The sequence below is a fragment of the Homalodisca vitripennis genome, chromosome 1 (assembly GCF_021130785.1).
Source record: "Homalodisca vitripennis isolate AUS2020 chromosome 1, UT_GWSS_2.1, whole genome shotgun sequence".
Classification (NCBI taxonomy): domain Eukaryota; kingdom Metazoa; phylum Arthropoda; class Insecta; order Hemiptera; family Cicadellidae; genus Homalodisca; species Homalodisca vitripennis.
The window spans coordinates 236986814-237011708 of NC_060207.1; the positions used below are offsets into that span (position 1 = coordinate 236986814).

The window sequence follows — 24895 nt, forward strand, 5'->3', positions numbered from 1 at the left end:
AATTAGACACACCTCTCACAGCAATTATAAACCAGTCATTTTATACCGCTCAAGGTCATTTTCCATCTGGACTGAAGGTTTCTAAAGTATATCCTAAATATAAAAAAGGATCACCATCAGAACCTGAAAATTACAGACCCATATCACTGATTTCTATATTTTTCAAAATTATTGAGAAATTAGTTCTGACAAGACTAATGAAACATCTCAAACACCATATCCTACTCACAGACTGCCAACACGTATTTCAGAAACAGAGGTCATCAACCTCTGCTACCATCAGCCTTGTTGAGACCATCATAGATAGCATCGATGATGAAAAATATGTTACAGCTCTATTTTTGGATTATAACAAGGCTTTTGACTGCTTGGGGCACAGTCTGATCTCAAAAAAAACTTTTAAACCTGGGAATTAGAGACATTTCAAACAAATGGTTTATAAGCTATCTACATGGAAGATCTCAAGTTGTGGAGTTACAATCTACCACATCCGGTGTCACAAGCACAGTCAGATCTAGTCTGCAACCAATTACCAGAGGAGTTCCTCAGGGATCTGTGCTAGGCCCTATATTGTTCATCCTGTTTACTAACGACTTTCCGTCATTTCTCCAAAACAACAGCACTCTCTGTCTAATGTATGCGGATGACACAACCCTTTTAATAAAAGATGACTCAGCAGAAGAAAGTTATGTAAACTCTTTAACATCACTGCAAAATGTTCTCATGTATAGCAAACTCAATGACCTAGCACTAAACCCCGACAAAACAACTCAAGTGCATTTCAGTAGGAAAAAAGACCAATCACCAAGTCTACCCAATACATCAGTAGGTAATCAGGTCAAGTTTTTGAGTATTACAACAGATAACAAGTTTACATGGATAGAACATGTAAATAACACCTGCAAAAAATTGAGTACAGGACTCTACATATTAAAATGTATCAAATGGATTGGAACTTTAGAAGCTGCAAAAACTGCCTATTACACATTAGTGGAATCACATATCTTACATGGACTGGTTGTCTGGGGCAGCTCTGCTGGAAACCTTAACAGAGTACTCATTTTACAAAAGAAAGCAGTTAGGACTCTAGCTGGACTGGATCCACTTCAAAGCTGCCGACAAGCCTTCCAGTCTCTGGGTATACTAACAGTACCGGCTCTCTACATATTTAAAACAATCATACATGTTGATAGACTAAACCTCCAGACCAACAGTGACATCCACACCTACCATACCCGTAATGCTTCCAGATACATATTGCCTCAACACCGCACTGCTCTTTTTGGTAAAAAAACCATCATACATTGGTAGAAAACTCAAAAATATGCTCCCAGAAAACATCAGAAACCTATCAGGAAATCGACTCAAGAAAGGACTTCAAGACTACCTAGTGAAAAGACCAATATACACCCTTGAAGAGTTCCTGACAATGCGAAGCTGAGAAAGAACTGCACTAATATTAAATGACATAAAATATATTCACATTTTTACTTGTGTAATGACATACTCTTCGAATTTTGTATGACACTTACTGTACTTCATGTTCATGTAATAAAGGAAAAAAGTCTAACTCAATGAACAAATAGGTGAATGTATTAATGTAGCGAAGATATCTCAAGGAAACTGTAATCCATAGGCTTTAAATTTTGTATGAACTTCATTTCTACATAAACAAGAATGAGTTCTATGATGGTGCATGTCCAAACATAGAATTTACCCGGGCATCATTAAATCCTATTTAAAATTCAGTAGGCTTATACTATTTCTCTTCTGTCAGCAGGACCTTTCAAAAATGAAAATTTATGTACATTTTTATATTTAAAAATTTGCATGAAACATAGCAAACTTTGGGGTTTTTGTTTAATAAATTTGCAATAGTATTGTAATAGTATATTCAAATAAATATTATGCAAACAAATTCAACTGTTACTATTACAGGTATGTTTGTATCAAGTGAAAGTATTAATTCCTTGCCCCTCCCCCCCTACCCTTCCATACTGTACTTGATTTTGTTAGGGATGGTTCCTGTTGATGATAGTATCTATATAGCATTAATTGCTCCATGAATTACGTCTATTGTTAATAATATTTGTAACTATTACAGGTATATTTGTGTCAAGTGAAAGTGTAAGCTATTAGCTCCTCTTGTTTCAAGTTTGAAACTGTTTATAAATACTTAAAGACAATTTATAATTACTTTACATTCAAAGTTACTAAATAACATTATTGAAGTCGATACGTGTAGAATTTGTTTCTTGAATGATACTTGACTTACTTGATACTTGATGTCTTCGTCTTTGACTGATAAAACCAGATAGACTGTGTCAATTTTGTTTAAAACTGTTTGCAATTTGTTCAGAACAATGAGTGTAAGTAAAAGTGAGACTGCAATAGATTTTTCTGTGCCAAGGTTGGGATCCGTAGCCTTGATAATATTTAATTATCAGATTGCAAAGGTGGCCATAATTAATGGTTTTATTAATGGTAATTTATGGCTTTAGATAAGATCGTGATTATTTTAAAGAGCACCATGTGTACATCTAGGAATTGTGATATGAGTTGGGATCTTCTACACTGAAATTACTGATTTGGAATTAAAGTTGGTTCTTCTAGCCTGAAGAATTTACTTGTGAAGTAAATCTGTATGTAAATTGTCACATTACTCACTCAACAATCCTCCATCACATGCCTGTTAGGAAAATGATAACACATTAACATTTAACGTTTAGTAATGTATCAGTGCCCAACTGAAGACTGCTACAGACTGGTATTACAATCAGGTAGCGTACGAGAATAACATCCATCCCTACTTTCCTCAAACAATGAAAACGAATGTGAATGAGGGGCATGAAACATGTTTTTTTTTTTCTCTCTTAGGACAAGAAGCTTATAAATTGCACTTAATCCTGTAAGAACCTTTGCACTGCTTTCAGAGTGAAAGGATGGGTAAGGTTAGGGAGTAGGGGCCGTCTCTTATCGAGATCCATGAGGAAGAATTAGGGCACTAATCTCAGTCATGTCTCCCCAGAAGAAAGGGAGGCCAGCTTTGAACCAGCTCCTCCAGTCAAAGCAGGCAGGGCATGGCACACCCTTGTTGAGGCTAGCAAGAACCTCTGATAGTTAGGGAACAAACCCCACCAACTCCAACAGTTATCTCCCTCAGTAAACTAGACCTATTGAATTGTTTTTGGGTATGTTTGAACCCTTTTCTTTCCCTTCTTTACTTCTTTCTGTTCGTTATTAATTTTGTATGTATTAATACCTCTCCCACCTGATGGAGAGGATAGATTCCAATCCTCGGAACATTATGTTATACCTTTTATAACCTGTAACGATGGCAAATGTTCAAAATCCTGTTATCCTTTCAACCCTTTTATCGTCAACAACAAACTTTAAACACAGAATTAGGATGAGCTTTTAAATTAAAAATGGCAAGTTGTACAGGATATAATGAAACTATACTTAACGCTAAAGTTATGTGTTTAAGGGTGGAGTGGCGGGGGAGCGTGTAGGTGTGATCGCACCCTACCGAGCTCAGGTGGAGCTGCTACGCAAGCGTACTGCGTGTCTCACAGGCTCCAGTCGCATCGAGGTGAATACCGTGGACCAGTACCAGGGTCGTGACAAGGACGTCATTCTGTATTCTTGCACCCGCTCCAGGAAACCGACTGTAAGTTACATACTTCCTATGTGAACAAAGTAAAGTATAGCTTCTAGCTCTCAATCATTGACAATGAATACTTACTTACTATCTTGCATGCTTGACAGTAGTTTTAGGATTCAAACATAAATAATAAATAATGTTTATTGTCATTTTACAGAATGCATTGACAAAGTCATATAGACCTAAGTGACATAGTCAAACAATATTTCTCTAACTTGAAGACTCTTGGAGCAATTGGAAAAAAAATTAAATAGTACTAAATTTTAATAAAACAATAGGCTACTTTCCAATATGGTATTTATTGGACGAGGCCTTTCGAAACCAAAGGTTTTCGTCATCAGGCGACTCCACAAAAAAATTCTTTGGTTTTGAAAGGCCTTGTTCAAAAAATATACCATATTGGAAAGTATTGTGTTTTATTAAAATTTAGTACTATTTAAATATTTCTGTAATACATCAATCTTATACTTGTATTTGTGATTTTATTGTTAAAAAAATTTATATTTCTTAGTGTAAGAAGAAAACTTTACACAACTAAATTAAAAATAGTGAATTGTTAGAAATCTAAAAATGCATATCACTAATACTAAAAAAAACTCACTGAAAGTTAAATAAAATGGGTTTCTTAGCAACCAGGTGTATAGCTTTGTTTTAAAAATATATACAGAATACTTTAAACTATATTTATTAATTTGTTGTATATTTTTTGAGAAGTTGAAATATGACTACGTTGGGTTATGCTTAGCCTGCAATGCTGCGTTACAATGGTATCTTTATTTCTGGTATTATAGCTATGAAGATTTCCGCTTAAAATTTGAGATCGAGTATATTTTCATAATGTATAGTACTGACTCAAATATATGTATAAAATAATAGCAGTCTGTAATCTAATTTAATGAAAAGTGGTTTGGAATGGTCCAGTAACTTTGCTTATGATGTTATCCTAACTGCCTTCTTTTGTAGAAAGGGAATTTCATTGAGTTTTGTTCTGTTTCCCCATATAACTAAGTCGTACTTAATTATAGATTGAAAGAATGCATAGTATGCAGATTGTCACATAGCTTTCAGGCACATATTTCATTGTTTGTTTTAATAAAAAAATTATACAAGATAGTCTTTTGGAGATATATTTAAACCTGAAGAAAAGAGCAGTTACTAGTTCCTGAAATCTCATATCTCTGTTGTAATAATGGCATATTTATTTAATCCTGTTATCCTTTCCATTCAAGCATACATTTGTTAAATCTTATAAATAGTATCAGGCATAACTTTGTTAACACCATTGTAGGCACTGACTTTTAACTTCCCTGCCATCTTATAAAGTCCTAATGAAGTGTTGACAAAAACGATCCCTACCACAGCTCACAATATTGGTTTGTTACATAAATTGCAGAAAAATTAGTTATTGACCTTTTGGTAGGCAAATTGTTAGTATTCACTGAAATAGGGGTTTTAATTTTTATAATTTAACAATTTTTTTCTTTTAAATGTCTACTATTTAATCATTTTTCAAATAAATTGTACAGAGCTAATACAAAGAAAATTATACTTTACCATGTAAATTTATGTTTTGTAATTATTATTTGCAATAACATATTTTTGTATTATTTTTATTTGTGTTATCAGTAAAAAAGTAAAAAAACTTGTGAAGATGGCAAACTATTCCCAGGATATTGCTGTTTGACTGAGATGTTGCCTTTTAATTTTCCTTGTTATATCAGTGAGGACAAACATTTATGCAAGGACAATGTTCTTGTTTATATTGATTAAACCAAAGAGGAAAAGAGTACGTAAATAAAAAGTACACTATTTTATTTGGAATAAAACAATTTTATTAATAATCCCACAAAAGGTAAGTGCCATAAATTATGATGGATTTTATGCAATTTGAAATGATAAGAGGTGTGATTTTTTGCATAAATTATGATTGTATAGCGCTGTGACAGCTGAAATTATCTCATCACACATTATGCCACCTAATTTTTCCATTGTATAACTAACAAACTAACACATGTTCGTTAAATCTAATTGTTAGTGATATAGGGCGCAACGAATGTAGTTGCTAAGGCATTCAAATAGAACTGACGATATACTATTGTTGCTATACTCAAATGAGGTTGTTTGGAAAGTAAGTTTTTTTTCTAAAAAAAAAGAAAGAAAAAAAAAAAGAAAAAGTAAGTTGCTGAATAGGTGAGGGTAGCAGCACGATTATTGAGTGGCACTACATAGCAACTAGAGAATACCAAATTTTTTTGTACAAACCTTGATGTTAACCTAAGCATATTGACCAAATAATATGTCAAACTAATTCTGGACTGTATGCACGAAGATGTCACATTTTTGTGACGTACCTGTTCTGAATACTATTTTTATGTACACGTTCAAACTCATATTTCTTATGGTGTACGTGTCTAAGGAGATACTTATTATCGAAATCTTAAAAGGATTTTCATTTTGCAAACAAAAGCGATAGAGTACTGTTAAATTTAAAACAGGACACCTCTGTAATACAGCATTTTTCAAACCTCAAAATTTTAACAATTTACAACCTATGTATTTTAGATAGTATTCTGTATGTTGAACAACAACATAATTGTAGTATCACTAGATAAAGGAATACAACATTTTCCAATATATAATTTTTTATTTTGTGCAAGGCCTTTCTGAATCAAAGATTCCATCATCAGGCATTTCACAAATTATCAAATGTTTACATTTTTGTAATAATAATTAATTTTATAGTAACATATGGTAAACAATTTGGATGTACGGTTAGCCAGTATAAAATATTTAATCAGAATTTAATTTTAATTTTTTAATAAATTGTGATGAGAGTAAAACTGGATTTTGAATTGGTCCGTCTTAATATTTGGTCTTAATAATAATCTTAATAATTGGTCTCATCACAATATTTATTAAAAAATTAAAATTTAATTCTGATTAAATATTTTATACTGGCTAACTGTACATCCAAATTGTTTACCATATGTTACTATAAAATTAATTATTATTACAAAAATGTAAACATTTGATAATTTGTAAAATGCCTGATGATGGAATCTTTGATTCAGAAAGGCCTTGCACAAAATAAAAAATTATATATTGGAAAAATGTTGTATTCCTTTATCTAGTGATACTACAATTACTCGTTTTTCCAATGCTCCAAGATTCTACAAACAACGTAATTGTCTCAAATTATATGATAAGCCACATCCATGCAATACTGCTTCGACACAAACTGGAATTTTTTAAGAAAAAGACCTTATACTCAAGAGTTTAAAAACACATTCCTAAGCATTACTCATAAAAAAGATTTAGAAAGACTATATTGTTTGTAAGTTTTTATTTTCCTTAAAGGAACTTTGCTGCCAGTAATATATTAGCATTTGATGTTAATGTATTTTTTATGGTGTATTGCAATTTTAATAGAAAATTATCCACTTCAATCAATTGACACTATTCAATTTACAAAAATGAATAAAGATTGTTTATTGTGTAGCTACGTTCAATACTAAATTGTTGTCATACAATTTTTTAGGGCTCTTGGAAAGAGCGTTTTATGCTCCTTCATCTCCCATACTTGCACTTCTAAAAGTGGGTGCATTGAAAAGGCGGAAATTTTATTTATTTAAAATAATTTTGCTTTTAACGTTCATCACCCTTGTTACAGTAAATTGCTGCCAGTAATTTTAAATTGAGTAGCTATCAATAGAATTATTTCTTTTAATTATTCTAATATTGATAATCTTAAATTCATCAGGCAACTTACCAACTCGTTTAAGAAATCATTGTTTTGTTTATTTATTTATTATCTAAGTATTTATAACATATTTTAAATAAATTAGTTATAAAAAACAAAGAAAACTATTAAGTGTATAATAATAATAATGGTGAAAATTACACAATGTCGTTTTCTATCAAGGTAGCATTATTCTAAGTCCCAGGTGACAGTTTTACTTGTCTGTAACATTTTCTGTTTCAGAGAGTTTATTCCCATCAAAATGTTATTGATATTTGGATTTATTTTTAGCTCAAACAATAAGGTTACAAACATTGGAAGTGCTAATTGTTTTTTTTATAATATATGGCAATTTTTTGTTGTTGAGAAAGAGCAAAGGCATTTCATGTATCATGTGGAACCATGTAGTAAATTCATTACTGTCATATTTTTTTTTGTGTATATTACAAGTAAATTGCATGCAAGACATTATTTTGGCACGTTATATCTTAATTTAAAAACAAACACTCGAATAATTATTGAATTTTATTCCTGAGAGACCTATTGTGTTCAAGGTTCAGTTGTAATCAGACCCACATAACTGAAAATGTTCCACAAATATAAGAAGCTGGTGGAATGTACGTTATATAATTATGTTAAAAATTGTTTTTAAAAGTTGATGTGCTATGTTGAAAAAATGTTTATTATTCTGAAATGATAGGCTTTAAGATCTAGCATTAAAGCGGAAATTAATAAGTACCTGCAGGATATGGTAAAATGAGTTTGCTGTTTGGTTAGTAATTTGACTAAAGGTGTATGTTTACAGGAGTCTGACATTCTTGGAGACAAAAACCGGTTGACGGTGGCCATTACGCGAGCTCGCCACAAACTGATCATCATAGGAAACCTCAGCTTGCTGCGAGACTACAAACTGTTTTCTTCACTCTTCAGATCCGTCTCAGACGACTGTATCATTCCAGTTTCCTGACAATCGATCTCCAGAATTCCACTTATAGTATCAACCATCTCATTGAATATCACTTTTGAAATGAGACGATTCTCCGGTCACAAAATCACATCTAATTGGGATGGTATTTTATTCACTTTTGTTTGTCGTATAAAGCTTGATTTTGGGGGCCTTAATTGTTAATGTGAGTAGATGAAGGATATAACAAAATATATATTTAACCAGATTCTAAACTATCAATCAGGCTGTAACCTTTAAAAAATATTGATAGACTGTATGGAAAATAAATAGATCTGAGATTGATTAAATAAAGACTGGATACATTTTTTTCACATGCTGCAAATCATAAACGTATTAAGGATTTGAGCATTGTGAGGGAAAATAAATCAAATTGACAAGTGTATAACACAATTACCATTATTCTGTCATTTGTTCGTTGATTTTCTCTCTAGAGCATCTCAAGATTTTCACTCTTATTATCATTGTACTACAAGATATTTTCCACAGTGATTTTTTTTTTTTTTCATTTTCAAGACTGATAACCTGATTTATCCTATTTTACTGTAAGGAAGCATTCCGAAAAGTGTTGATAATTACATATGTAAATAGATTTAATATTTGTAATATTCAAATACATGTTTATTTGAAGGGTGTGGTATGTTTATTTGATTTTATTTACTCACAATTTTATCTCTTGTAGTTGTTAATGAAACTAAAGTTAAATATTAACTAGCAGATTATCTGTAATTGATTATTGTATCATCTTGTTGTGGTGCCTATGTTATGTAGGCAATATAGTAGGCACAATATGTGGAGGGATAACGGTTTGTAATCTCAACCAATATTTTGATGAGTTTTGATTTTGTTTATTTGTCCAGACCAGAAACCTGCAACATCACTGATCCATAAACTTTTGGAAATGGTGGAACATGCATGTATCCTGTGTCTAATAATGGTGCAACGTATCTTGGCTTACTAATTGTGAAATCTTTTGTCAAATCCAAATTATTTTTGAAGATCATTCACTACTTCTAGGGTTAAATTAGACTTTCTCAAATATGAACATTTATCCAGAAATGCGTTTCTTAATTTTATACAGCCCCCCAAGTTTGGGCAAGCACTATTTAACTACATACAAAGTGCACTTGGATGATTATAAAATCTGTCATCCTGGGATTTTTATGCATGAAATTAAATATAAGTGAAATAAAAATCTTAAACTTAATGTAAACGATTTTATAGTTTTGAGAGAAAAATTTATGTAAAAAATATAATTATAGAAAATTTAAAACTTCTTTTTCCAAATTCAAAAGAGAAGAATGTTTATTTCATGACTGGTATTTTTTATTTATTTATTTGCTATCCAGCTTAGTTCTCAAAATATAATTTTTATTACTAGGCCCCATTGTGTGGTCTACCAAACAGTTTCAATTGATGGTGTGTGGCCCCCTCATTTATTTTTTTTTATAATGGTAATTCAAAATTCATCTTCATTTCCTGTTAATGTTCATATTAGAAAAACAAATATGCCCTGAAATATTGCGACATTTTGAAACATTCCTTATAACAATAACTTACCCAGGATTTAAATTAATTGTAGACAATTTTTTTTAAAGAAGGCTTGCATAGTGTTGAAAATAATTTGACTACATTGAATGTTTGCTGACTAATTATGAAATCTTTTGTTAAATCCAAATTATTTTTTAAGATCATTCACTACTTCTAGCCTTAAATTAGAGTTTCGAAAATATGAGCATTTATCCAGAAATGTGTTAATTTTATACAATCCCCCAAGTTTGGGCAAGTAGTATGTAACTACATCTAAAGTGTACTTGAATGATTGTAAAATCTGTCATCCTGGGATTTTTATGCAAGAAATTAAATTTTAGTTAAATAAAATTCTCAAACTAAATTTTAAGGATTTCATAATTTTGTGTAAAAAATATTTATGAACATTTAAACTTCTTTTTCTCAATTCAAAAGATAGATTACTCAAGAACCTGACGGTATATAATGAAAGAGTTCTTTGACGTATGGACTGGATTTTCACCTTTTGACTCCTAATATCAATAAACTTCTTCCTCGGATCATGAAAAACATCTGTACACAGTTTCAAGTCTCTAGTGTCTTTTTGTCAAGAGTTATCGCACAGATAGACAATGACATGATTTTAACATGGAACTGTTTGGTCCTAATAAATACTGGTGAGTTTAAATAAAATAAATAAAAAAACCAACTGACAGTACACAAGTTTACATTGCAGGAGCACCTTGATTTTCACTAGTTTGATTTTTTTGTTATTCAAATTGATTACAAACAGAAAAACAACACTACAGTGGTATAATGGGATTTCCAATTTTATCAAAAACAAAGCTTGGATTAAATAAAAAACTAATTCTCTGTAAATCTTTTATAATTCATCATTGCACATTCACACGCTTTTACAAAATCTGAACACATAAATTCTCACATTGTCTACTGCTATATTAATGTAAAAGATGAAAGATGAGGGCGTTGGAGACTCAAAACGACTATTTACAGAAGCGTTTGGAGGACTGTGAGCGTTTATTCGATGAGTTTCTTTGCCTTGAAGAATCGCCTGAGGTACAGCACCTGCCAGGTGGCGAGACTCAGCAGGCAGCACATGCTGAATATGCTGAAGTAGAGGACTCGGTTGTTGGTTGACTCTGTAAACATGTTTATTGTTAGAAAACCAGGTTTTATGCTGAAGTAGAGGACTCGGTTGTTGGTTGACTCTGTAAACATGTTTATTGTTAGGAAACCAGGTTTATAGTACTTGATCCCCATATAAAAGCTGAAATTTATTTCAGTGCTGAGAAAAGTGAGTGAGTGAGAGAGAGAGAGAGAGGGTGGGTGAGAGAGAGGGAGGGAGGGAGAGAGTGAGATAGAGAGAGAGAATCATCTTTATTCCACAAATATACAATACATTACATGTATATGAATAGCGTCAATACTGCTACTAAAATATGAGTTTCTAAACCTAATATTTACATTTACATTGATTTGTTTTAACTAATATTTACTTTTTCAATACTTAGATTGCGATAAACTATCTTCTCAATTATTTTCTGGCCTCATCTACCAATTCATTAATAGGGTAAAGTGCTTTGTTTGTAATATACTTCTTAATTTTTAATTCTAATTTGTTATAATTAGTTTCTTTTTTTATTTCCTCAGGTAAATAGTTTAAAAATCTTTTTTCCCATAAAATCTAATCAGTTTTCATTCCATAAAATGTCAAATTGTTTTTTCAAAGATGATTTTGTTGCATGTATTATAATCATGCCGAGCTGTTGGAGATCGAGCTGAATTTCTTTTTAAGAATTTTATTACTTCTGTCAAATATAATTTTAGCTAATACAACAAAAAATGGCACTAAAAACAAAGATAACAGAGTTGGAGCATCAACGTAAATTTGCCAGAAATAATTCAAAATGCAATAAAAACATTTTGGAGAATAGGAAGGACTTTTTATCATTTATTGACAACAATTGAGTTCTGGGTTGAATTTAAAAAAGATATTTATCAATCAGCTTTCCCATAGGTAATTCAGAAAACATGTTGGACGTATACATTGTACATAGAGAATACTTTCTATATTATATTTGTCTATTTGTCAATTCTAGCACGTTTTAGGTTAAGCAAGACAAACATATTCACATGAAACCACTCTATAACATACCATATCTAGGCACACAGTATACATTCCGTTATGGCATAAAAACCTCTTTGACCTCCAAAGAGGTCCAAGATTATGAAATAATGAAAGTATCCAAAATGTCAAAATCTTTGATTTACAATATAACTTATTGATATTAGGTAAACATTGCACTAGTAATCTAATGGTATTTATTGACTAAGCATTAGCAAAGCTTATCTCTAGAGGGGCTGAAGAAATTAATTTCTGTCTGTCCACGCGATCGAGAAAAACTGACCTGTAACTTGAAATTTAAAAAAATAAATAAATAACTTGAAATTTTGCATGCAGCTTTATGTATGTAGCAGCATCAAGATGATGATACATGTCACTCCATAGGATTTAGCTGGCCGTTAGCGAAGATTGTAGATTGGGTTACCACGATGACAAGATAATTGCGGTATACTCGTTAACTGTTGTTTTCCACGTGTTTTGATCAAAATGGAAAACGTTTTGACGCGAATTTTTTTTAAACATGTATAAATGCAATATAGAAATTTTCCAAAATTTTTTATTTTTTAAAATTGTTAGCTGAACTAAAATAAACAATTAGCAACTAATAATAATCATTGATTAAGTTTTGAAAAGACACTTTTTGATTGTTGATAGTAAAGTATTGCAACGATTGTGAGTTGAGGAAAAAAATAACTAGAGGTGTGTAGAAGTGTATAAAGAAACAATACAATTTCACAATCCTCAGCTATTATTCTAATATTTCAATTTAGTCTACCATATTAAAGTACAATTTAGTTACAGACAGCAATATTGGTGTAGTGAGATAAACTAATCGTGAAATATTTCTACTGAAATAAATATATAATTGCAATGGTGGGTTTAAAATTCTTTTACAGTTTCATGCTTTGTAACTTTCTGACAGAATACTGTACACATAATGGCTACAGTATAATAAGCAGCCTCCAGCGCAATCGGATTATGATGATCGATTTTAACTATCGGTACTATTGAATACGACATTTGACCTATAGATATTCATAATCATTGCCAGCTTTCTTTATTTCGCTTATGTAGGAGAAGGCTAGTGACAACCACAAGAACAATGGCGATGAATATGCAGATAGTGGCTCAAAATGTTTATAAACACCGAGCAATGTTTTAAATGGTTACAAGATAATGACTTTGCTCCTTTAAATCCGAATTGTCCAGTTTGTATTTACGAGTTGAAAATTGGAATTAAAGGTGAAAATTGCAAGTAAAGTAAGAACAAACATGATGTATCTAAAAACGATCTTGAGAAGACTTTTTTTAAACATTCTAAATTGGTATTATGAATATAATGAAAAATCATAAACGATTTTAGTTTAAATCAAATAAACTATTACTTTTTTATTAATGAATGTTCTTTTGACGGCAGCAGTACATGCAGAAATACCATTTCAGATTGGCTAAAGTAATCGTAAGTAGGCTGCTCAAACGTCATTTAAATATAGTTTAATTATTTTATGTAATCTAAAACAAATAGATTTATTTTAAATATAAAAGTACAGCTTCAACATAATACAATTTTAAAAGCATAAAACTTAATTTAGTTCAGACACTATCGCTCAAAATTAATTCAAAGAAAAATCGTGTTTGGAAGTACATTTAAAAGTAAAATCATATGTTTCGTTATTGACTAATGGCAGCAAGAACAGTGACGTACGTGTCTTCTTTGTTTTACAAACAGTCACATTTATCCTCGAAAATACATACAGTGAGTAAATGTTATTGTTTTGTTGTAATTATATATTATATCTTAATTTGTAAGTTATATCACTATCCGATTGTGTTGGAGGCCGCTTATTATACTGTGGCCAGAACATGCGGTATAGTAATACATAAGGATACTATGTTGGATTATTGGAAAGAATTTTGTTTCGTTCCACACAATACACACTTTGTCTAATACAGAACTCTTAATTTTATGCAAAGCAGAAAGCTGTCAAAAAACACTAAAAAAAAAATAATTACCATTAGTATCTCTCATCTCAACTTCCCGTTTTCTCATCAGCACAAAATCTTGAACAATAGAAGTGGATAAATCTTCCAATCTCTTTAACTCCACTTCCATGGGCTTCAGTTTAGCTGCTTCACCAATCTGTAATGAAATGAAAGAAATGCAAATTTATGTGATAGCTAACTACAATCTTACATGTTCAACAACGTGTAAGACAACACTCAGACCTATTTCATTTTCCTAACACACTAACAACAATGCATGTTCTTTCACAATTTTTAGGTCGATTTCAATTGTGCTTCATAGTAGCAAACCTCTACATACCTTCACGAACATGACTCCTAAGAGTCCAAAAACCACCCCCACATCCAAAGTGTATATATATACATATGCCATATAACGAGGCTTGTGAAAATGTCCCATTAGAGGCAAAGTTCAGCTTGGTATGCCATTTCATTCCAATATGGCAGCCATTCAAATTCATAAAACTGTTACTTATAGACCTAGAGAATTTTAAAAGCCTATATTTTCTAAACATTTTGTTATAAACGATTTTGTTGCATTTCAAACTGTTTTAAAAAAATCGGTTACATGTTAATTACATTTACATAAAAATGTTTTTATCAACAATAACGATGAAAAGACTGAAACAAGCACAAACTATGTGCAAAACGTGATCTTAAAAATGCCACAGCTAGAATAGTTGGCGAACTTTGTCCACCATCTTGTTTAATATGGTGCCCATTCAAAGTTTAAAATAAATCACTAATCCTTTATTTATTGTTTACTGTTTTGTGAAATAGACAAAATCACTGAGCTAGGAATAAACATTAAGTCTTTGGTGTAATTATTGATATGACAAGAGTTGTTTATGATAATTGTTTTTTAAAAAACACATTTCTGATAGACTTTCCATACAAAATCAGTTTACTGCAATATTGTTTTCATGGTACCGAAAATTTCTGCATAACTTCATGAAACATAATCCCCGGAGGCCATTTAAAGGTTGATACATATCTATGCTATATATGATGCAGCTTGTGGAAGTGAAAACTTTCCCAAAACAAACCCGAACAAGTTGAAACTTGGTAAAAAAAGTATCTTATAAATATTTTGACTAAGTTTGTGGCCATCTTGATACGGCAGTTGTTTCAATATGGTAGCCATTACATTTTTTTAAATCAATCTCTCATTTTATAACCTAGAGAAAGAACAAAGTGTTCTGGAATGCTTATAACATTTCCAACACATTTTGTAATTAACAATTTTGTTTATATTTGGAACGATGTAATTTCCATAAGAATCTTTCTATCACCATAGGAATGTTGAAACAAGTTCAAACTGACCTTGTAAAATATCTCAACTTTATTGGCTAGCTTGGTACACCATTTCATTTCAACTACAGATATGTTAAAAACTGGAACTAATTCAATCAGAACGATCTGGAACAGCTCACTTCTTTGGAACTCCAAGTTTCAACAGAACATGCCAAGAAGTTATGGTTCTGTTAAGCGGAATGACTAGGCTGCTAAATATTCCAGTCCCGTCTAGGTTCCAGGCAATGGCAACATTTCAAGTTGCAAACTATCACAATACTAGATTATATTGAGGGATTTTAGAGGTACTGTAATTTGAGATTGGTACTGGTTTGTTAATCCCTTAAAGTGTTTTAAAGTAATGGAAATCCCTAAACATAACTGTTTATTTTTACTATGTTAAGTTTGCTTTCTCAATATGTAATTGTTTTTTAGCTTCTGATATTGTATTGTATATGATAATTTAAAGGAATGATCAGTATTTCTTTATATTCCATTTTAATTCTGGAACAGCCACCACACCTTTAGTTTCAATATGGCAAAACTTTAAACAATCACAACTCCATTGTTTATGGTTTTGAGGAGGTTCTGGAATTCTTATGACATTTCAAAACTTTTAGTTATAACAATTTTGTTGTATCTCAAACAGTTTTTGAGACATTGAGTATAAATGTACATCCATGAGAAAAAAATTAATAACATTTCAGCTCTCACAAAATCTAACTACTTCTGACAGAGCTGGAAGGACTATTTTTAAACGGATTAGTTATTTTAAGGGTAACAAAGAAGATGCCAAGGGCTGGTACACACAATTGTTAACTAAATATTTGGTTTAAAAAAACCTCTGTGCTAAAATTGTTTTAAGTTGCTGATGGCAGATCAAAATGATATGAAAAGTTGTATTGCAGACTGGTAAATTTAGTTGAAAACTATGGTAGGTTTGTGAATAGAGTGAACACTGGTCATGAATCAAAGTCACCGTATGACCTAGAACAGTGCAAAGAGCAGAAGTAAAAATGGACCCCAAAGTAAACAAATCAAAAAATAAGACAAATTGAAAATCCTAGTCTTATTTTCGATTTTCTTTGATGTGCATGGACGAATTAAGGATAAAGGAACAATGGATAAATAGTGAGTACCGCCTTTTACATTACTGTTTTCAAGTGTTTGAGAGATTGCTTGCGTTATGTGCAACTAAATTTTACTCAATGTGATGAATGGATTCTTCACCATGACAACACATTAAACTGTAAACCAAATTGCTCACAGGTTTCTGACCAAAACAATCCATCATAATCCTTGATCATCCTTCTTATTCACCAAATCTCACCTAGTGACTTTTTTCCCCCCAAAATACAAAATGGTGATAAGATGACACCTCTGGAAAATGTAGAAAAATTTTAACAATAAGCTATGAGGGAATTAAAATTACCTAGCCACTCCGGGTGTTCTTTGAAGAAAAGAGAAAAGAAGGTGAGAGAAGTACATGACCAAATATGGAGCATTTTGAAGGGGGATAAAAATGAAACTATAAGTTTGTAAATTAATGTTTTTATGGCCTCATTTTGATTATTTTTTGGACAGACTAGCCCACCAATCATGACCCGGTGAGCACTTGAATTCTGCAGCTGTGATTAGACATAGATCATAAGATTAAATAATATATTATTAAAATAAGCCAACAAACAGCACTTATTGGACGAGTTTAATGTTTTAATCAACTGATTAAAATAATATTCGAGAATTTTAAACTTAATACAGTCAACTCCTGATTATCCATGGTAATCAACAACAAACCACCTATGGTTAACTCAAAAACATGGTTAAAACAGAGGGAGCCATTAACAATGTAAAACTAGTAACTAGTTACTAAATAAAACGGTTTTTGGTTAAACTTGCCTAATATAAGCATTTGTAACCATTTAATTAATTAAGGATAAAAACAAGTTACTCAATTTAATTAATAAACAATTTACAGTTTAACTGATGAGTTATGATTACTTATTATTTCCTTGGACGAAATCAGTCATCATTTTATTTGTGTTTTTGCACCAACTTTCTTACTTATTACTGTCAAACGTAACTTTCACGCAAACTGTGTGTCACCAAGCAGTCTTCCTGCTTCTCCAAATAACCTAGCAAACACTTAACGTAATTTACTGCTGCTCCGTGTGTGACCTTGGACTCAGCTGGTAAACCCTCCTTCCTCTCCTCAAACCCTTGAAAACAAAGTGGGGAATCTAAAAATAGCTGCAATCAAATTAACTTGCTAATAAATTATGCAAAATTGTTTTCAATTTACATTGATCATGCAATCATTTTTTTTCACCAAAATTATTTACTCTGATTAATCCGCAACGTGGTTGTTCAATGCCCGGAAAAACGGGAGTTGACTGTAAATTCAAATTCTTATTGCAATAAAAATGACTGACTTCTGTTTTGGCACCTCGGAATATTTCACTATACCATAAGTAAAAGTGATATCTGGTCTCACAAGATGAATAACTTAATGCATTGGTAATCCAACTAAAAACAAAGTAACTTACAAGTTCGTAGTTCTTAGCTTCTACTCCTCTCTTCACATTTAATGTGATCTCTTGGGGACTGTAAGTTTGTTCTGAAATAACATAAAAATACAATATTTGTTAATGAAACTATATTTTTTTTATTAATAACAAATCTTAATGAGATGACGGTTTAATTGTATCTTAAATGTTATTTGAAATATTAATTTTATGCTCAAATTGAGTGTTTGTACTAAAACAACATTGGTTGTAGTTAGAATAAATCAGGTAAAATTTGTAAAATAAATTAATAATACTTACGGATTGGAACCTTGGTGGTAAAACAAATTTCAAAAGTGTCATAATTCTCTGTAACAAATGAGAATCTGGCCTTGCTGACATCATGGTGCTGGGCTAGTATGTGGCCTTTGGAATCCGTTACCTGCAGGAAAAGAATGTTTATTTAAAATACCTGTATGTAAACATTATAGATTTGTCTCTTTATTTTACAGAATGCTGTAATTGAGAAATGAAGAATTTTCTGAACTTACAAAATAGGTAATGAGTATTTCTTATAAAAACATTAATGTTACCAAAATAGAAATTGTTGTAACATTAATGTTTTTGTCCTGATACTAATGGCGTAAGGTCAAAAGCCTTGGGCAGGAACCAACGGGGGCCTCTCACATGCTGAGCAAGCATGTAATCACTATAACAAAAAGCCTATAGTTTTGGGCTCAATAATTATCCGATTACTGGAAAGGTTATAATAAAGAGGATCTAGAAAATGCAGGCTATGAACATTTAAAAGTTAACAACCATAAGTACAATTTTCTGGACTCAGATAAACACAACACGTAGAGAGAATGAAGGGATCAGCACAGTGGCAAAATAAAAAAAAAATTATCTTGCTCAATACATGTGGTGCTCGGCGGCTGGTAACAACGCTTTTGTCACACTTATCATCGACCTAATTGAGTTTTGAAATACTCAAATGTAAATGTATGTTTATAATTTTGTAAAATACTTAATAAAGGTATATTTTTTGTGTTCATAATCAAATTTTATTTATACCTAAATTACCGACTTTTTTAATCGTAAAACGGGTGGCCTCCGTTTAGTCAGAAATCAGACCAACTAAAAGATGTTATTGAGTGAAGTTTGGATTTATACAGCCCACTAAGATTATGTATTGATGATTATACTAATAGATATAAAAAACCAGGTCCACTTATCGTACCAGGTGTATACTTCATAAAAACACCCTTAAAATGTTACTTATGACGTTAGTTTCTTGTTCTATTTATTATTCTATTTATTCAAAAATATACTAGGGTAGGGTACGATAAGCGGACCCGGTTTTTTATACCGAAATTGGCAAACGATATTACTTAATCATAACCATCGATATAATCAATTGATACTGATTAATTATTTTCAACTATTAACTTAAATAATCTATATCAACAGCTGTAAGCACTCTAAAATAATACACATAGGATAATATTTCAATTTTACATAAGTAATTGAATGAATGAAATATGCCTTTATTCAAGAGGCGGAGTTAGGGCTATTTAGCCCTCTCTACCACTCAACCTCATAATTCTGATTATTAAAAATGGCAGTCAATTTTAGAAAACTATACGGACGTTGGTTGCTTTTTTCGTGGCTTCAACATGTTGGACTCGTACCGAAAAACCTATTATGTGAAATTTCTGGGAAAGAAACAACTATAACTGTGAGAGGAGTAAATATGGTCGTCTTCGGTTTTCCTAATTTTGGTTATAATAATTTGTTTGATCACTGTAAATATTAAATTCATAATTTAATTTAAAACATATGATTGTTATTAAGGACTATAGGTAGGCCCTACTTTTATATCGATTGATAGTCTAATAGGATTTGAGATGCGAATATTAGGTATCGATGACTATATGAACGAAGAACGAATGAATGTTTATTCCATCAACTATACATGAAATACACTTAAAATTAATGACAATAGTAAAGCACTAAACAGAATTGTTTTGAAAACAATAGTTTATTTACTAGTTATCTAGCTAAGATATTACTTAAATAATTAATACTTAAGGAATAAAGCCTGCATGGGCATTCAGCCTGTGCGCAGGCTTCAGTTGATCATCCGCCATGATAACTTAACATGAAGAACTTTATATCTTTAATAGCATTTAACCCTTAAAGCGCTAATCTAAATTACTGTCAAACGCTAAGACATAAAAACATATTTTTTTTTTAAATTTCCCAATGCTAATTTTTTTTTCATATACCTTGGTATTACCTTAATAAGAAAAAATAATAAACATGTAATATTACATATTTTTGAGAACTTTATACGCACGAAAATATTTGAAATTTTGAATAAACTGCATTGCAGGATAATGGACATAGCAACACTATTTGACAGATTACATTACATTTATACAGGTTATTTATAATGAGTAAATTGTAACTGAAGTTCCTGTATAATTAGTACATAAAATAAATAAGTTCAGTATAAGATTTTGTAATGTAATAATGTGAAATTCAACACAAACTTATTTATATGATAGCCTACAAGGGAAATGAAACAAATATTGTACTTATAAACCTTATTTATTTAGAATAAATAAACTAGACTTGTATGGTGAAACTGGTATAAAATACAAAACAAATAATTGAAGAAAAATATTACACATTATATACCAAAAATGCGCTCATTTGTCAAAACTTGGATCATCTGGATTAGCCATTATAACAAAAAAATTATACTAAATGTTAGTAAAAACAATTTTATAAGAATTGTATAAGATAATTGTATAAGAATTACAACGGACTGATTCAAAACACTTTGTTTAACAATATAACCAACATACGACCAACACACACGTAGTTAAACAGCTGAATGAAACGAACGCGTCTGTAGGCGTATGCCGCGTCACAGGCCATACAAAAAATGGCGGCGATTGCTTTCAACCCGAGTAGATACCGTTACAAAGTCCACCAACGGTGAAAAAGTGTTTTGTATAGTCCCGACAGTCGAAAAGAACATCGATCTACTCTCTTACGGAAGTTTTAACAACTAATTCATCGCCATTTCAAAAGTAAAGCTTTTGCGTTTGTAGACGTAATCCGCGTTTAAAGCATCGGCAGTTCCGCGTCTTTAGGCGTTAGCCGCGTTGGAAGGGTTAATAAATAGAATGTGCTAGAATTTTGAACATAAAATTTATAATTTAAAATAAAAGAAAAAAAACACAATTTAATATGAGAACTGGCTTATTATGTTTAGTAAAAAAATAATTCAGTGTTAGTTTATCTATAATAATGCAACGGCATCATATCATTGTGTTGGCCCAGGGGAGATCAAGTCAGCATGGTTCTATGTAATAATAGTGTAGTGATATACTAATAGTAGGCTACTAGGTGTGTACTGATATAGCGTCTAGTATGAATGGTAGTGTAGAGTATTGTAGTAGTAGTAGTAGTATAGTGGTCTAGTGGTCGGGTGTAATATTATAAAGTGCCTGAGGATGGTGCAGGTCAGGCCGCTCGGTAATCTGCAGATATAATGGACTCTGCTTGTGTGATACCTAATTGGAGTAGCCATTGTTTCACTCTATTTTTGAAAACAGGCAAGGAGGGTGATTCAAAGAGAGTGCATCTATTATGATGAACACGAATATTTCTATATAGAATGTTAGATATATAAAAGGGGTTTGTTGTAGAATACTCTTTACGTAACTGTAAAGTAACAGTCCTAACATTATGCGCATATCTAGTATCATGATGGTGGGTAATTTCTGAAAAGATTGTGTTTAAATTGAGGTAAATGTACGTCAGGAGAGTCTTTAAAAAAAGTTGGCGAATAGTAAGAATAGCAGATTCTCCTATTCTTACTATTACTATATTTTATATTCTTCGATATAAAAAACCGGGTCCGTTTATCGTACCCTACCCATATACTGTATACAACTAATAAATATGAAATAGTATAGAGTTAGGTCTTCAAATTTCTTTTTTAACCTCAAAATACATTAAAACTCCAAACATGTATAAAACCTTTTTATTTTTCAAATTTTCTAGTTCGACGTGGCTAAGGTAAAAAATTACCATAATTGGCTATATAACATATTGGCTAATATATGTCTATAGGCTACTAAGATTCTGTAGAAAAACAACAAAACAAATTTTAGCTTTATATGATATTTAATAATGACTATGCCAAGGTATAAGAATTTGTATCCAAAATATTGCGAAATGTTTAAAATCAGTTGAGGCATGGCAGTTTTAAGACATTCCTCTGGTCCAAGGCTTGGAGCAAATACTCAGCACAAAGGATAACATATTTCAGGCATTAACATCTCAAGAAACTACCAATCTGTTTTTCTTACTAATCATACGACAGAAAGTAAAGTGCTAAAGGAAGCCATCAACCTATGATGATGGACCATAGACAGAGTACCATTCCCGAGAAATAATACATTATACTTACCACATAATCTACTTTTTGGTTGGGTACTTGATCAACTTCAATTTCTCCAACAATGAGTACATTTTGTCTAATTTCTTCTCTCAAACACTTCTGTCCATTGGGAACAGCATGGAACATTATTCCTTTTACACTTACTAAACTAAAAACAAAAATTAGTAAAAAGTTTAAGATCACCATTTTATTGAATTAATTTATTACTAACGGCTTCAAACAGCGTCCATACAGTTTTTGTAACTACAACGAATAAAAACAAAATTAAGTTTAAACTTCAACGTCTGATTTCACTACTTTCCATGTCAATGTCACTATCTAGGTTATCTGAGGTGGCCAACAAACAGTAGAGGTACAGTGCCTTTTGAATACTATCAATGCATAATGGATAAAATAGATATACTTATGTAAGAAATGATAATAAGTTTTGGATTAGCCACAGGTTTGTGCAGGCATGTACATATTAAATTCTTCCTGTATTATTTTAAATAGGGTACTCCGTTTCAATTCCATTTAATAGGGTTTTGACATAATATAAGAAAACAAAATGGTTTTAGCGGAGCAATAATTATTCACACGCCTTTCCGAAAATTATTGGCCATGGAAAAGAGCAATTGTAACTGTTTCATTATCAAATCTTCACTTAAGTTTTATCTTTTTTAGTCTTAAATTATAAGCTACCTGGACTTAAAAAAGCATTGCTCAAATTTGTATAACTATATATTTGTCATCTTGGAGATGGAGCTTAAATTGATAGTTCATTGTAAACAAAACTTAATTTGAAATCATAAAATACCAATAATTTATTTAGTTTAGTTCGTAAGACCTTTCAACATTTCTATTTACAAATATTTTCATCGTTTCTGATACTACACTGGGAATTGACTTCTGATTAAAGACATGTTGCCTTATATTTATTCATCATAGTGTAAGTTATCACTACATCACGTATATTATTTATAATGTTTACACATTTTAAATTGCTTTGTAATAAAGAAAATAATTCAAACTAGAAGTTTAGTAACGACCATTTTATTGACATGTAAAACATTAATTTGTGTAACCAACTATAGCCATACAAATGTTGTATTACAAATCTTTGTTAATATACAGCGCTTTGTTAAAAATCAAATCAAATCAAATCTCTTTATTGTCTTAAGGCAGTTACATGCATTGACAACGTTAAAATTATCTACCAACAGGTTTCGTCAATTACAAACTGGTATCAGTCAAACTTGGCATAAGTCCTAGTTTGGGTTACAAACTAATTGAAAATTCAAACATTTTAGCTATAATTATAAAATAGCCTAACAAAAAATTTAACATTTTTTTAGGTTTACGTTAAAAACAATATATGTAACAGACAACATATTAAAATTAAATAACAATAAAAAATAACAAGTTTCATTAAAAAATTTAGAGAAATTAACAAGTTTTATAAAAGTTTTATATAGATAACAAGATAACAAATACAATTTTTAAATAAACAAATAGGCCTAGTTAAAAATATTTGACATTAAAATTTATTGTATAGGTTAATAAAAATACCCTACTGTACAAAATTAAAAATATATACTTTGACATGTAAAGAATTCGCTCAAAGAATAAAATGGGTTCTTCAACAACCACACTACTAACTTATTTTTAAAGATTTGAGTATTGTACATTTTAATGAGGTGACTTAACTTATTATAAACTTTCTTTGACAAAACAGTATGACTTTTCAAGGTTTTACTTAGCCTGCAGTGTACAAAGGATAAATTATTTTTATTTCTCGTGTTATGAGCATGAACATCCTCGTTAAACAACCAGTCAAAAGATTTGTTAATAGCATATACTACAAGATCGAAAATATAAAGATTTACAATAGTAGTAATTTTAAGTTCTTTAAAAATAGGTTTACAGTGGTCAAGCCGTTCAGCATTAGCAATGATTCTTATAGCTTTCTTTTGAAGAATTAAAATTTCACTTAACCGACCTGAATTTCCCCAGAATAACAGACCATACTTAATAACAGACTGGAAATAAGCAAAGTAAACCACTCTAAGATAGTCTAAGGTAACAAGTGACTTTAAACGCCTTAAAAGATAGATCACTCGAGATAACTTGGGTACAATGTGGTCTATATGACTACCCCAGGTAAGCTGATTATCTATGACAACACCCAAAAATTTTACATCATTTACAGTTATTAGATTACTGTCAGTTGGATCAAAAGGCCTTAAGGTAAACACAATATTTTGAGTTTTATTTTGGTTAAGATAAAAGCCATTTGTTTCAAACCATACAGATGCATCAGCCATCACAGAATGGACAGTATTTTTAAGGTCGTTAATACTATTACTTATGCTAATAAAAGACGTGTCATCAGCGTACAAAAATGTTTTGGTCTTGACATTACAATGTAGATCATTAATACTAATTAAGAAAAGAAGAGGGTCAAGAACTGAACCTTGGGGTACTCCAAACTCGAGTTCAATATCCTGTGACCACTCCCCATTGATACACACTCTCTGTCTGCGGCTATCAAGATAGGATTTGAGAAGGCTCAGAGCAGATCCATGTATACCATAG

General features: G+C 31.2%; 2 protein-coding genes across 2 annotated transcripts in view; one reads left to right on the forward strand and one right to left on the reverse strand.

Moving 5' to 3' along the window:
• The window catches only part of LOC124355239 (DNA replication ATP-dependent helicase/nuclease DNA2), a gene marked incomplete at its 5' end in the record, with an annotated part of 45033 nt that extends 36206 nt beyond the window's left edge, over positions 1 to 8827 (forward strand). Inside the window, 2 exons of the mRNA XM_046806286.1 lie at positions 3488 to 3670; positions 8209 to 8827. Coding sequence (XP_046662242.1) covers positions 3488 to 3670; positions 8209 to 8370 — 345 coding nt within the window. The remainder of the gene's footprint in view (positions 1 to 3487; positions 3671 to 8208) is intronic.
• Positions 8828 to 10744: 1917 nt separating this feature from the next.
• LOC124353168 (transmembrane emp24 domain-containing protein bai) lies at positions 10745 to 22664 on the reverse strand. Its single transcript, XM_046803036.1, has 5 exons — positions 22331 to 22664; positions 18163 to 18283; positions 17884 to 17954; positions 14036 to 14162; positions 10745 to 11036 (listed from the first exon to the last, which is right to left on the reverse strand). The coding sequence occupies exons 1-5, from the start codon at positions 22505 to 22507 to the stop codon at positions 10915 to 10917; spliced, it is 618 nt and encodes a 205-aa protein (XP_046658992.1). The 5' UTR covers positions 22508 to 22664; the 3' UTR covers positions 10745 to 10914.
• Between the last annotated feature and the right edge of the window lie 2231 nt (positions 22665 to 24895).

Bases quoted from the DNA above. Each gene is read 5' to 3' on its own strand.
- LOC124353168 (XM_046803036.1), bottom strand. From the start codon at position 22,507: ATGGTGATCTTAAACTTTTTACTAATTTTTGTTTTTAGTTTAGTAAGT. The intron at 18,284-22,330 runs GTAAGTATAATG...CTTTTCCTGCAG, and splicing joins ACCAAAAAGTAGATTATGTG to GTAACGGATTCCAAAGGCCA. The intron at 11,037-14,035 runs GTAATTATTTTT...ACATGTTTACAG, and splicing joins TGAGATGAGAGATACTAATG to AGTCAACCAACAACCGAGTC.